Here is a 13,665-nt window from a genome sequence, read left to right as displayed (position 1 = left end):
TAATACAAAAATATACATTATTTATCGATTTAATTTGATACATCTTTAAAAAATAGTATATTTAAAATTTTTACTTCAGGAATTCAATTTTTTGCAAAGATACGAGTAAAAAGATTTATTCATGAAACTTTTTTGTAATTAAACAATCAATTTTCTTTGACCGTCCACCGTTCGTCTTGGTATCGTTCAGATTGGGTCAATAGCACTCTGCCGGCAGCTCGCAGATGAAGTGAGCGGTGTAATTGCAGGGGTCGCTGAAGAGCGAGTCGTTGAACACGCCAATGCACGCTTCTTTCCCTTTGCCAAAGTCGTTGGGCTCTCTTTTGGCCCACCAGTCCTTTTCCCTGGACACCCTCTCGCCACCACGCCAGACAAAGTGTCCAGGCCGACGACCGATATCAGACGCCGATAACCAGGAGCCACCTTTTAGAATATAGATATTAAATTGTGGCTTTTACACTAAAATCTGGTTTTCACCTACTCTCTTTGTCAATTTTCGCGACCTTCCACAAAAGCTTTATTTCCCGTCTTGTCTTTAGGGAGGCCAGAGACATATCATTCTCCTCGCAAATGTGTTTGGCATCTCTCCAGGTTACCTATTTTATATTTTTCAAGAGCAAATCTAATTTATATGTATATATTTCACCTTGCTTTCTCCGAGGTAATACTTTTTTCCATTTTGCAGGGTTGTGACTGTAAGTTTTTCATCTAAAAGGAATGAAACATTAATTTCCTCTAATTCCCTTTTGGAAATATTTCAAGTGTACAGTATTTGGAGCAGTTGAATCTGTCAATCTGTAAGTAAAACGTTAATTTGTAAATCGATTCCCGAGGTTAATCTGCGAACCTGACCAAGGGCTGTCTTAGTTTTGCTTTCAAGCGCCTGGAACTCGTTATCGAATTGCGAAACCTTCCGTTCAAATTTTTTCAATTCTTCCAAAATTGGCAGGGTTGCTGCCCGAACTTCGTTTTTCATGTTCTCGAACAGTCTGTTATTGTTCTCCTCAAACTTAGAAAACATCGACTGTAAAAGGAACCCGCGTCAAATATAATTTCGATAATTTCACTATACAATATATGTTTCACAACTCACTGAAATTTCCGAGGAAACTTTTTTCCCATCTTGCTCCAATTTCACCATGATTTCTTGATGCATTTTTCTGTCACTCGTCCTTGTTTCTCGGTCCATTTTTTCCAAATATTTTCCGAATTTCTCTACAACCTATAATGGTTTAAGATTTACCTTTTTTTAACAAAGCCTAATATATTTGACAACCTCAAGCGTGGAATCTACTCCCGATTTGACAAGAGCTTGGATTTGTTTCGCATCGTTTGACCTATCTTCCAGAGATTTTTTCAAATGAAAAACTCTGAAACAATTCTGATCTTTAGCTTGTAATTTAAATAGAGACGAATACCACTCACTGATCAGAAGAATTTTGAACAATTTGCACCACCCTGTAACTGAGCGGACACAGGTCACTGAAATCAAATTTCGACTCCTCGTAGTCATCCTTCCCATAAGAAACATAATTAATCGGTTACTACCAGGGTCTTGTCAGCCCAATGATTTTTACCTGATAGGAGATGGCAACCTGCAGAGATAAGAGCAAGAAAACAGCACGCACAGCGGCTGTAAGCATCAGGTTCGCCGACGTCTTCATCTCCAGGCGAATAAAAGCAAATTGATTCAATTGGTCTTGACGTAAACGCGAGGCAAAGCGCCAGTGATAATTTTTTACATGCCAATTTGCTGAATGGCCTCATGCACCAAGGTTGGGGCCGACCCTTTTCCATATCAATCTCAATGGGGCAACTTGATTGACCATAACTCACTTCATTCTGTGACATAACTTGAGATTCGCCTTGTTAACTTCAGAGGAAATTAATAAGCCGACTGCAAAGCAATTCTAAATAATTTCTCAACAAAGTTTAATTTTAAATAATTTTGTGATAAAAGGACAGAAAAAATAATAGGTTAAGCAAGGAACAAATATATCCAGGTTTAAATCCAAGTTGATTTATTACAGATTCTTGTTCCAAAGCACTACATTGATCTACTAAAAATATAATCTCAAAAGGAACTTTCCAAAATTGTGTAGAGGAATGGTCAAAACTTATTTCAGCTTTTCAAGAAATCCGGTTGCAATATTTTGGCTTTCAGCAGAGGAGGAAATCTGTCCACGCAACTCACGGCACACGGTTTGCAAAATCTCTTAGCGAAGAACAAGCTGCACGCTTGGCACACGGGTTTGCTGCATGCATAGCAGTCAGAACCGAGCAGAAGGAAGGAACGCTGTCCAGGCGGTATGAAAGGGTCTCTGGCGATGTAGCTGTCAGGGGACACGCGCACGGTTTTGCAGAAGTATGGCACAGGACCGCGACAGTGGTAGGTCTCCTCCAGCCTGCAGATCGAGCAGCAGAAGGTGCCACCTTCTGCCTCCTCCTTCTTTTTAGCCTGCTGGTCGAACCCCTGAATCGGGACTTCGTCATCTAGAAAACGATGAAGGGAAAATATTACATCTGTGCCCGATATGTAGCTAAATTGTTGACCAATTTATGTGATTAAAAAATTGGACACTGAAATATTTTAATTATTTTACGGTTGAAATAAAATGCAGCAGCCTTCTTGGTGTCAATCAAGCTTATTATTTTCTGTCTTTCTCGTATTTCTACAGAAATGTGTCCCTCTCAATTAGTTTCGGCTGCTGGTTGCAGCCCTAATTCATGAGCTTCCTAGTTGAGAAGGAGGATATTTCTTTAGAAATGCGGAGAAATAATAAAGCTCAATGAACAATGAACATCGAGGAAGCTGCATCGAATTTTAACTAAAAATTATGATTAACTCGTGTGCTTCTGCCTTCATTGGCATATATCTATCAACAATATTAGTTACAAACATTATTGTAATAATACATATATGTATAATAAATACATATATGTAAATTTTACCTCTCCCTGTTGCAGCCTTTCTTTCCATCGCAGCCCTAACAATAAGTAGTAATACCTGTGCCTGACGTAGGTCCATAATAAGGAACTATTATAAGGCCCCGTGAATATTGCCTTATTGTTATGTAGTTAGCAATTATTAATAATTATGTAACTAATAATTATTATAAGAAATTTACAATTCGACAATATGTATTACGGCTAGAAAGACACCCCCAAGTCCAGAAAAAAATGGTTGGTTGAGTTGTGTGTTTGCAACGCTGCAGCGAATAAGCCGAATTCTAAGGAGAGAAGATACTCTCCTTACCGAATTCCATCAGTGTTGCGCAGGTGCAGCTGCAATTAACCTATGGAAGTACTACATACCATGCATACTGCAGCCGGTGCAGATCAGGTGCAGCCGCCAGCCAGGTGCAGCTACCTGTGCGCTAAGGAGAGTAAAGGTAGTTACTCTCCTTACTGTGCGCTATGCAGTCGTCTTTTATTTTCGCCATGTGGTTGATATTTATGATTCTGCTGTCTCGCCCCCTTTCCTGACGTCACTAATAGCTGACCACATGTTCGGTCTTGCTGGTTGCCTATGCCAGACGCGATTGCAGGCGCAGAGCAAGGCCGTCAACAAGTTCACGTTAAATGGTTGAGCCTCGAGCCGTCTTAAATTTCAAAACAAGGTTATGGGGTTTTTCTGACGCAATCAGCGTCTACATACTCCATCTTCTCTGATCTCGGGACAGGGACACACGGCTCGCCAACCAATACATTCCAGCCATAGGTGAGCTGCACCCAATTGGCTCATATCTTACCCCACAACAAAAGCATGGCTGTTTTTTTTTAGATAACACGCGATCACCGTGTTGGTCAACCTAACCTAGGCTAGGCTCACCTTTAACTCGACCTTGCACTGTGGTCAGGGTTGTCACATTGTACTTTCAAATAGCTTTTTCAATTTGTGCAATTCACAAAAATTTGCTGAACCCAAGTATTATGCCTCTAAAACCCAAATTAATTAATATTCAAATATAATAATATCGTTCCTTCAGGTGCTTTCTGCTCAACTATGGGACACGGATCAGGAGAACAGAGTGCCTCAGGCCACGTCTTAGACACGGTCATCGACTTCGTGTGTGGGTCGTTGGGTAATTTTATTTTAAATAAATTTTAATTTCTTTTAAATCGTCTTGTCTCTTTTCAATCAGGTGGGGTCGCTTCTGTGTACACTGGCCAGCCACTGGACACGGTCAAGGTTAAGATGCAAACATTCCCCAAGTTGTACACCGGCATGCTGCACTGCTGCAAGGAGACGTGGGTCAAGGACGGCATAATTAGAGGATTTTACGCTGGAACCACTCCAGCCCTGATGGCCAATATAGCCGAGAACTCGGTCCTCTTTGCCGGCTACGGAGCGTGTCAGAAGGTGGTGGCCACGTTTACAAACACACCTGTAAGTATATGAACCTTTTTCTTGTTCTGAAGGTTGGAAAATTATTTCAAAATCATCTGGAAATTGTTTTAAGTGAAAAATTGAGTGATTATCCGAGTGATTTTTATTCAGAACTAATAAAATAAACTAATGTTTGGAAATACCTTGATGATCTGGTCCTTATGTCATTCGATATGATTTCAAGCAGTATTTTGAATTATGCTTTGCCTTTTAAGTTAGACTTGAAAGAAATATAAATCGACCCGTTTTTGCAGAAGGTTCAAGATCTCTCTGTTCCTGCAAACGCAACTGCCGGCTGCATGGCAGCTTTTTTCACGGCCTTTGCTCTCTGTCCCACTGAACTCATCAAATGCAGGCTGCAGGCGATGAGGGAAATGCATTCACAACGGCCCAATGAAAAGGTATTCACCATTTTGACCACCTCTATTGCTCGAAGTTCAAATTTCTATCCTTGCTCTTTCCAGCACGTGAGGATTGGACCGTTTGGCCTGACCAAACAGATCCTGCAGAAGGAAGGTGCCAGTGGCATGTTCCGAGGACTGACTTCGACAATCGCGAGAGAAATGCCTGGATACTTTTTCTTCTTCGGGGGCTACGAGTTCAGCAGAGAAATGTTCGCGCATGAGGGTCAAAGCAAGGATGAAATTGGTACTGATGCGCTGATTTTGTTTCAAACTTCAATTAAAATAATTGAATTTTTAGGCCCCCTGAAGACCATGGCGTCTGGTGCGATAGGCGGGATTTTATTTTGGACTTCCGTATTTCCGGCAGATGTGGTCAAGTCCAGGATTCAAGTGCAAGGCTCAAAAGAACCATTCTTCAGAATGCTAATCAAAATATTTAAAAACGAAGGTGAAGGCTTTGGTTTATGCGTGTCAGGAAGTTTAATGTAACATTACATCATTGCAGGAATCTTGGCATTGTACAACGGCCTTCAACCAACTGTTATCAGGACCATTCCAGCCTCAGCGGCCTTGTTTTTGGCATATGAATATTCCAAGAAATTTTTACAATCATTTACATGAATCCCCCTCAGCAAAAGTGGGTCGATTTTCGGAAAAATGGCTAACCGATAAGATAGCCAAAGCTGGGTTAATTCATTTTGAATGTTGCCTGGTGAACCCTATCTGGTATCAAGAAACATTGACGTTTAGATTTTATTTTTTATTTTTCATAAGTCTTGAGTAATGGAAACAAAATAATAATTTCCATATATATTATAATAGTGTGTGATCAAGACTACCAAGGCATAATTTTACTGCTCAAGAATGCATGTTACCCGCACAAAAACTGATAAAATGTTTGAGAAAGTATATTTTCAAATTTCAATGGTGCCATAAATATTCAGTGTGTTTAATATAATACAAAAATATATAGGAGGGAGATATAATTATTATTCGCATTTATATATTTTTGGAGAGTAACTATTAATTGTAGCATCTATTTTTCTACAGTAAAATATATTTTGAAATAAAGTACATTGTTCGCATTTAAATATTACGTAATTGTCTCATTGAAATTTCGCTCTAATTTTTTTCCTCTTCCAGTTAAAAAGAGTGAAGCGTTCAATATTACGTATGTTGATTAAAATACAGGATTAAAACGTTTAAATCACGAAGATAATATTATAGTACTATTAAAATTTAATTAAATATTCGAGTGAGAATGTTTAAAAAATTATGGATGTTCACGCTAGAGAAAATGAATGTAAATCGAAAAAATTACGATTTTTTTTAAATTTAGTTTTGAAACTGTAGCAAGAATTTAATAATGCCAGTTCACCGAAAAGAACGCACTGCAACAACGGCGCCACAGTCCATCACAACACAGAACACACGTGCGTTCCGCCCATCTCTATCTCTGGATTATGACTGTATTTCTTGCTACGTGCTGGGGTGATCATTCCATTCCTATTTCATCTGAGAAAACTTTCAGATACACCTTTTTTGTTAATTCTCGCGTGTTAATGTAACATCTTATAATTAGAGAGTGAGTGAGAGCTTGAAAAGTTACATAAGAACCCTCCATTGTGACACAGCTTCTCAATGAAGGTATGTATGTAAAAAACTATGTAAATACATAGTACACAACAATTTTTTTTTATTTTATGTTGGATACACAAAATACGCAAAATACTATTACAAACAATGTATGTATAATATATTCCTGTGACAATTATTGCTGTTTTTTACTCCTCTAGGTTTAATGGCAGCATACAGAAGATTTTTAAATTTGCTGAGCAAGTGGCCTTTGGACGAAACGAAAGGAAATAGGTGATATGACTTAGCTAATTTAACACAACATAATATTATAGTTATTTTTTATTTTTCTTCGCGGAATTTTCTTAGTTTTTATTTACTTATTAATTTACTTATATGTTGTACCATATTCGTCAGAGACTTGGGTCTGCACCTTCGTCGTTCGTTGAAAGACCATTTTCCTCGAGGTGAGGGCTCAAAGGTGTCCGAACCTGAGTGGGCATCAAAACTACAAAGCTTAGAGCAGATATCTCAGAACACCTACCAACAAAAGCACCCTCTGCCCAGCAACTTTCAATCAGCGACAGGATTAAGCGCTAAAGAGTGCCAAACAGCGCTCTCCAGAGAATTCCTGGAAGCCCTGAAAGCGGAAAACTCCAAAGGCATAGTGTCCAGGATCTTTGGCAGAAGAGACTGAAATAAAATAATGCTATTGCGGGTGCTAGCAAGAGGTTTGTCCACTACGGTGGCCAAAGCGGTCTCAGAGGAGGCCCCTCCTCACCTTCCAGTCATGGTTGACCTGGTTACTGAGCATCTCCTTATGTCTGAAGACAAAACCTTCATTGATATGACTTTTGGCGCAGGGGGACACACCAGAAAGTATGCTCAGATTACTAATTGTTGAACAATTAAGATAATTAATAAATTTTGTAGAATGTTCCAGATTTGCCCTGATGTGAAAGTCATTTCTTTGGACAGAGACCCTTTGGCCTTCAACCATGCCCAGCAGCTGTCTGCAGAATACCCATTGAACCTGACTCCTTTGCGTGGAAAGTTCAGCGATCTTCCTAAGCTCTTGACCAACCTGGGAATTCAGCCAGGAACTTTGGATGGAATGTTGTTCGACTTTGGTTGCTCCTCCATGCAAATGGATCAAGGACACAGGGGTTTCGCTATCAGCAAGGACGGGCCTCTTGACATGCGGATGGACAACAGCCCTGACAACCCAGAGCCAACAGCTGCAGAAATTCTCGCTCATATTGAAGAGGAGGAACTTGCCAAAGTGCTTAAGGTAGATTTAATTGGACTCAAATTTTAATTGGACTCAAATATTGAACTGCTAAAAGATGCCAAAAAGGGAAGAAATACAAAAGGAGATTGATTTTATACAACTCAAAATGTTCAAATAGCTCTACGGGCTGCGGGGTTAGGAGGCGCGCCAGCACTGGCTCACAACTTGCTGGTTTTCGCACCTTTCCAGTTGCTTTAGAAACAAATTTCTAGCGTTTCAGTGCAGAGATGAGAAAAAATGTCCAAACTCATCTGCGGCCACTTGGGCCTCATGTTATTGCGACCCAGTGAGTTCACAGCCTACGGGAAACTTCTTGGCAGAGGTTCAAGAATAAAAATACGCATTTGAATGAAGGAGGAAAATGTTGGGCTCAATATAAAAATATTTCCTTCTCAAGTTTAACACTTAAAAAAAAAACTTTAGATTAGACGTTAAAATTAAAGAAAATTCTTGACCATACTAATTTAAGTCACATATATTCTTTGTTAGGTGTACGGTGAAGAGAGGCTAGCCAAGAAAATTGCGAGAGCCATCGTGGAAGCCCGCTACGCAGGAATTTTTATGCGCACCACAAAGGAACTGAAAGAGCTGGTGGCTGAGGTGTGCGGACAGAATCATCGCCAGGACAAACTGCAGAGGCCCGCGCACTCAGCCACCAAAGTGTTCCAAGCGCTGCGCATCCTTGTCAACAACGAGCTGAATGAAATCAACTATGGAATGCTGCTGGCTAGTCGTTACGTCAGGAAGGGCGGTCGGCTGGTCACCCTGACGTTCCACTCGCTGGAGGACACCATTGTGAAGAGGCACCTATTTGGCAATGTCTCCGGTTTCCTGGCCAACAAAGTGGCGCCCAAGTTTGCTGAGCCACAGGAACATGACACATGCTGGAAGCAGGTGCACAAGCATGTGATTGTGCCATCAGAGGAAGAGGTCATGGACAACCCACGCAGTCGCTCGGCCAAGTTGAGGGTGGCGGAGAAAGTCAAGTAGACTCTTTAGAAGAAAAATAGTGATGACAGTTGTCTTTGATGTTCAGCAAAATAATTAAACAAAAATTTACCAGAATTACAAATTTTATTTTTTTTTTGTGGTGTTATTTAGAAACTTTACTGTTATGTACTAAATTTACGGAAGTTCTACCAACAAAAGTTTTTGATATCGGCGAGAATAAGTAATCAACCTCGTTTGAAAATATTATATGTGTCCGTTTTCATTTAAAAACAATTTCCATTTCAATTAGTTGGAGGAGTTACATCATCATTATCTGAGGCTTTCCTGAGGGAAAACATGAATAAAATATAAGCTGCGCGCGCTACGTGTGGCTACGCCCACCCTTATCATGCGATCACTCCAACACCTAGCTCAACACAGTCGGTCATATGAGGCGAGCAAGACACAATCGATAGCTGTTTTTGTTATTGTGTTAGATTTTATGTTTGTGCTGTCGCAACCGCAAGCTTCTTAGGTAAATTTGGTTAACTTGCCATATTTTCTAACTCGCTGAGTTTCTCTGGCACCTTGATGTGCTTTTTCTAAATACGTATGATAATTTGTTTTTTTTACGCTGACGCACATTTGTTTTATGACGCATTATAATTGTGTGTACAGTTTCAGGTCCCCACGGCTTGCACAAAACAAAACACGCTTTTGTCATGTAGCTCTCAGACCTCTAGAATAGACTAGTAGCAACGAGAATTCATGAGTGTGTGTCGTGCTGATAATGCCACTGTTTTTTAAAACGAAAAAGACAACAACCACGGAGTCGGACGATGGTGTCAACTACAAATCACGACTCGAGAAGAAATTGTGCTTGGTGTGTATATTTGTTCATTCATAAAACTGACAAATTGCTATTATTGATCCATTACTAAATCCATAGTTTTGTTTATACAGGCCAAAGAAGACCCTGAACCGATCTTCGACCTCTCAGAATGTAATTTGAAAAGTGTCACTTCTGGCACGTATGTGCTCTGCAAAGTTCTGCGCAAAACTTCCCTCATTTTAAGAGTACGGACCGACGCCTTTATTATCAATTGACTTTAATGAGAATCACGTGACTTTCAGAACAATCTATTGAGTAATCTCAGTGGTGGTGGTGCTCTATCTGATTTATCTTTGCTCGAGATACTTGACCTAAGTCGCAACAAACTGCAATGTCTACCTGAGGAAATAAGATACCTGAAAAATTTAAGGGTGGGATTAATTTAATAGTTTCTCCTAAATCAACTAATTTGTCTTGTTTCCAGATTCTAAACGCATCTCATAATCAGTTGAGTCAGTTGCCGCAATCATTAGCCCAACTTGCCAAGTTAGAGGACCTGAATTTGTCCAATAACTGCCTTTCTCATGTGCCTGACTTTGTTGGAATATTGCCTTTGCTGCAGAATTTTGATATCAGTTCCAACCCCTTGAAAGATTCCCAGCATCTCAAAGACAAGAAAAGTATTGCAGTAGAAAAAGGTTTAATTTCAATAAAATGTTAAAAGGTGATGTTAATAAGCTTCTCTTATTCCAGCAACGGAAACAAAAAAGGCCGCTGTGTTACCATTAGAAACAATGAAAAGACAACAAGTGCCAAAGAATTTTGTAGATGAGCAGTAAGTTGAGTTTATTAATTTCTAAATGAAACTACCAAGACGTCAATAGTTGCAAAGAAAAATTCCTTGAATAATATCAACCAATAACAGATGGATACGTTTTGTCAACCCAAAATTAAGGCTTTTTAATTAAGTAAATGCTATGCTACAGCGTGATATTTTGAAATATTTAAACCTAATTTTGCTTTCGGCAACTGTTCAAGGTTAAATAAAATATTAAAATGTCTTAGGTAAAGGACCATCAACTTTTTGTGCTATTTTCGGGACATGTCATATCAAGGCTTATCAGTCTGTGCCCTTTTTAACATCACAAAACTGTTCAATTTTTAAAGTATGGAAACATGATACAATCTTGAATTATCTAAAATTAAATAATCAGAAAGGATTTTCATACGTTTGCGCTATTACTTAATTACTATATGGTCTCCTGATGGCTGTAAACTTTGCAGAAGCGAATCAGAAAAACTGCGAGTGCTGTTGGAGTCGCGGCAGAGGCAGCAACAGGAGCTGCTGTTGCGGCTGAACACGTTCGACAAAGACCAGCAGGATGCGCTGGACAAGGTGCTGGAACGGCAGCGAGGCCAGTTGAAGACAGTGCTCACGGCCGCACAAAATGAAGGGGAGGAGGAACGGCGGCGGGTGCGCGAGCTGAAGGCGCAGGAGGAGGCCCGCAGCTGCAGGCTGGCTGAGGACATTATGCTGGGTGAGCGCCTCGAGCGGTCCGTGCTAGAACGGCTGCTGCAGCAGGAGGAGGAGCGCAACCGCAGCTTGACCAGGGAACTTGCGCAGGAGGAGGAGCTGGAGAGGGCACGGCTGGCTGACCTGCTCGCCTCCGTCTCGGCTCGACACGCGCCGCTGATTGCGCTTGTGCTCGACGACCAGAGCCTGCAGAAGTCCATCCTGGCCAGCCTTAGGGACAGAGCACTCTGCCAGGAGCACAACCTGTCCCAGTGCGTCGTGGATGAGCTGCGTCTGCAGCAGGCTGCCCTGATGGCCCTCAAGGAGAAGGGCGACTCAAAGTCCAGGCTGATCGCGGACGAAATGGCGCAGATCCAGCAACAGCTTGGATACCTCTCCGCCCTCGAAATCAAGAGGAAGAAGGGCGAGAGTGAAGAAACTCTTGTAAGTAGCTTCTCCTTCAAATATGTTTTTTGATTTTACTCTTTTTAGGCTAGTAAAATAGTTTGATCAAGTGTCAAATATTCGATTTAATGATTGTATACCGTTTGTAAATTAGAAAAATGGTAATTTTAGGTATTAGGAAAGTTTTCAGACAACCTTTTTGTCTGCCTTTTAGACTTTGAGGATTATGGGGTAATAAAGATAGTATTTTTTCTAAGAATCCAATGTTGATAGGAATAACATTTAAATGCTGGTTTGTGCATACTTTCCCATTTTGTACACGCTTCATCACAACAATTTTATTTATCAGTATTGACCAGCTAATACTCGCTCAATAGGAAAATATTATTTGGTGAAGCTATTGCATTGAAACAAATTAAATAAATTCATTTTCTATTAAAGAGTCTTCTAAATTAAACTTTTTTCGATAGTTTTAAATTAATGAATACTTCAGACACATCAATACCCCACCACTAAAAAATAAAATCAATTTTTTTATTTAGGGTGAAATAGCATTGGAGAGATCCAAGCTGTCCGCAGCTCTTGGAAATCTCTTACAAAAGCAACAAAAAAGACGAAACGAACTGATCGACGAAATAATGCACCAATATGATGGAATGGATGAAAAGTTGTGGATGATCCACCTTGAAAGACTCCTGCTCAACGTGCCAGAAAACATAGACGTTAGCGTGGCAAAGAAGGAAAAGAAGGCGGCCACGCCGCCAACAGAAAATCCCTCTGCACCTGACGGGGAGGATGAAGCACAAAACCCCACAGCTCCAACTCTCGAAGAGTGTGTCATTTGCATGGACAAACAGGTTGGTGTTATTTGCTTCTTTTTTGTAACCTTTACTTTTGAAACTAGAACAAGTTTCGAGATCTCATCTATTTTTGTTATGCCAGTGGTTTTCCCGTTCTGAATATCCTTTTTATACTTAATGGTGAAAATTTCTGGTGGCTAAGTTTTATTCTGATTTATGAGTGACAGGGCAAAGCTAATGTGTGAAATTTTTTGTTTCAGTGTGAAGAGGTGTTCCTGCCTTGCGGGCACATCTGCGCTTGCAGCGCATGCACTGCGTTGATCATGATTTGCCCGTTGTGCCGGGCAGACATAGAGCAACACCTTACATTGTCTTGGTCAAATCGCTTGTGAACGAGTTCTAGGTAGCACTTTTGAAAACAGAATGCGTACTAATCAAGGTTATTTTCTTCCTGCCATCTCTTGATACTCAAACTCAATGCCCGTAATTACACACGCAATTATTAGCCTTTTATATAATCATTCTGTGATTCTACAATTGAAATAAATACACAAGAGTTCCAGTTACAAATTTGCCCGTGATTTTAATGAGAACACCTCCCAGAATTGTGGACCAGAGATGAGTTTCGCAGCATAAATAGTTGAAAAGCAAAGTGCGCGCAGTTCATGGCAATGTCTTTTCGTTTAAAACAACAACAAGGCGGTCAATTTTCTTCATCTTCAGCTAAATCAATCACCTCTTCCTCAGCCTCTTTAGGTGTAGTCGTCTCCTTGTTTGCGTCGCTCTTCCTCTGTTGTTTCCTTTGTTCAGAAGCTACCTTTTTGTCCTTGACTGTCTTCTGGAATGCTGCAAATTCGAGTTCACGTGAGGATCTACCCGGCAACAAATTAATTACACGTACCATTCAAAGCTTTCCTCAGTGGATCTTCAAAATGCGAAAAGTCTGTCTCATCCAGCGCTTTCATGACATCCTGGCCTCTTATTGTGCTTCTCTTGTCTTTGGACGCTAGCATGTTGGCTGAGGAGGTGAGGTAAAGGACGAACACAGACGCAGACCTGGCCAGAGCCACGCGCGCTTCTTTGGACAAGTTTACGCCTTCTGGCAGCGCCTCCTTCACTAGCCTAGACACGACTGACAGTGGCAGGTTGAGGTCTTCAGGTCGTTCGGCCATCGTGAGTAAACAAATGAGTCTGTAGAAAAAAATTAAGCCATGGGAGATTTGTACAAGATCAAAGTATAATCTACAACAGGACAACGAATTACATTATGTGTGTTTATGTTTATGACATATGTATGTACTTTAAAAAAAGTTGTTTAACTCAAGAGGTACACCGACGGAAAATTAATAAAACTAACCGAAACCATGATATCTACCTTAATAACGAGGATATTTCCTGTTTTAATAACCAAATCGAGCGTCGAAAGCGGCGGCAAAACAAACAGCTGAGGATTCGCGGTTCCCCCACCCCGTACACGATTAAAATAAGTACCAACAATCACCGGAAATATTTCCAGTTAAATTGT

The 13,665-nt window shown here is 40.5% G+C and overlaps 5 protein-coding genes across 11 annotated transcripts; 3 read left to right on the top strand and 2 right to left on the bottom strand.

Annotated features, from left to right (window-relative positions):
• Positions 1 to 47: 47 nt before the first annotated feature.
• On the bottom strand, positions 48 to 2,125 carry LOC135937941 (rho GTPase-activating protein gacN-like). Of its 3 annotated transcripts, XM_065481304.1 has the most exons (10): positions 1,743 to 2,124; positions 1,578 to 1,664; positions 1,426 to 1,514; positions 1,277 to 1,370; positions 1,094 to 1,222; positions 848 to 1,024; positions 768 to 795; positions 647 to 708; positions 482 to 596; positions 48 to 423 (listed from the first exon to the last, which is right to left on the bottom strand). In XM_065481304.1, exons 2-10 carry the CDS (start codon positions 1,662 to 1,664, stop codon positions 197 to 199), a joined length of 1,008 nt encoding a protein of 335 aa, XP_065337376.1. In that variant the 5' UTR covers positions 1,743 to 2,124; the 3' UTR covers positions 48 to 196. The 3 variants fall into 3 exon arrangements, with proteins under 3 accessions (XP_065337376.1, XP_065337375.1, XP_065337377.1); XM_065481303.1 differs by having other exon boundaries at positions 1,578 to 2,124; XM_065481305.1 differs by having other exon boundaries at positions 248 to 423; positions 478 to 596; positions 1,578 to 2,125.
• A 1,375-nt stretch (positions 2,126 to 3,500) lies between these two features.
• On the top strand, positions 3,501 to 5,890 carry LOC135937942 (mitochondrial ornithine transporter 1). Of its 4 annotated transcripts, XM_065481309.1 has the most exons (7): positions 3,754 to 3,855; positions 3,990 to 4,085; positions 4,146 to 4,390; positions 4,645 to 4,791; positions 4,855 to 5,038; positions 5,093 to 5,242; positions 5,300 to 5,890. In XM_065481309.1, the coding sequence occupies exons 2-7, from the start codon at positions 4,007 to 4,009 to the stop codon at positions 5,413 to 5,415; spliced, it is 921 nt and encodes a 306-aa protein (XP_065337381.1). In that variant the 5' UTR covers positions 3,754 to 3,855; positions 3,990 to 4,006; the 3' UTR covers positions 5,416 to 5,890. The 4 variants fall into 4 exon arrangements, with proteins under 4 accessions (XP_065337379.1, XP_065337381.1, XP_065337378.1 ...); XM_065481307.1 differs by lacking the exon at positions 3,754 to 3,855 and adding an exon at positions 3,501 to 3,721 and having other exon boundaries at positions 4,645 to 5,038; XM_065481306.1 differs by having other exon boundaries at positions 4,645 to 5,038.
• A 1,049-nt stretch (positions 5,891 to 6,939) lies between these two features.
• LOC135935995 (probable methyltransferase-like protein 15 homolog) lies at positions 6,940 to 8,737 on the top strand. Its single transcript, XM_065478656.1, has 3 exons — positions 6,940 to 7,248; positions 7,303 to 7,660; positions 8,150 to 8,737. Exons 1-3 carry the CDS (start codon positions 7,076 to 7,078, stop codon positions 8,648 to 8,650), a joined length of 1,032 nt encoding a protein of 343 aa, XP_065334728.1. The 5' UTR covers positions 6,940 to 7,075; the 3' UTR covers positions 8,651 to 8,737.
• Positions 8,738 to 8,931: 194 nt separating this feature from the next.
• On the top strand, positions 8,932 to 12,710 carry LOC135935993 (E3 ubiquitin-protein ligase LRSAM1-like). 2 transcript variants are annotated; one of them, XM_065478653.1, is made up of 9 exons: positions 8,932 to 9,125; positions 9,269 to 9,473; positions 9,554 to 9,667; positions 9,725 to 9,853; positions 9,907 to 10,120; positions 10,161 to 10,257; positions 10,707 to 11,379; positions 11,883 to 12,197; positions 12,401 to 12,710. In XM_065478653.1, exons 2-9 carry the CDS (start codon positions 9,381 to 9,383, stop codon positions 12,530 to 12,532), a joined length of 1,767 nt encoding a protein of 588 aa, XP_065334725.1. In that variant the 5' UTR covers positions 8,932 to 9,125; positions 9,269 to 9,380; the 3' UTR covers positions 12,533 to 12,710. The 2 variants fall into 2 exon arrangements, with proteins under 2 accessions (XP_065334725.1, XP_065334726.1); XM_065478654.1 differs by having other exon boundaries at positions 8,937 to 9,125; positions 10,176 to 10,257.
• Positions 12,698 to 13,654, bottom strand: Chrac-14 (DNA polymerase epsilon subunit 3 Chrac-14). The gene is made up of 3 exons (XM_065478657.1): positions 13,516 to 13,654; positions 13,042 to 13,331; positions 12,698 to 12,986 (listed from the first exon to the last, which is right to left on the bottom strand). Exons 2-3 carry the CDS (start codon positions 13,310 to 13,312, stop codon positions 12,844 to 12,846), a joined length of 414 nt encoding a protein of 137 aa, XP_065334729.1. The 5' UTR covers positions 13,313 to 13,331; positions 13,516 to 13,654; the 3' UTR covers positions 12,698 to 12,843.
• Positions 13,655 to 13,665: the final 11 nt, after the last annotated feature.

The sequence above is a fragment of the Cloeon dipterum genome, chromosome 2 (genome assembly GCF_949628265.1).
Source record: "Cloeon dipterum chromosome 2, ieCloDipt1.1, whole genome shotgun sequence".
In the NCBI taxonomy this organism is placed as follows: domain Eukaryota; kingdom Metazoa; phylum Arthropoda; class Insecta; order Ephemeroptera; family Baetidae; genus Cloeon; species Cloeon dipterum.
Note: the sequence above shows the minus strand (reverse complement) of the source record. Positions and strands in the feature narration are given on the sequence as shown.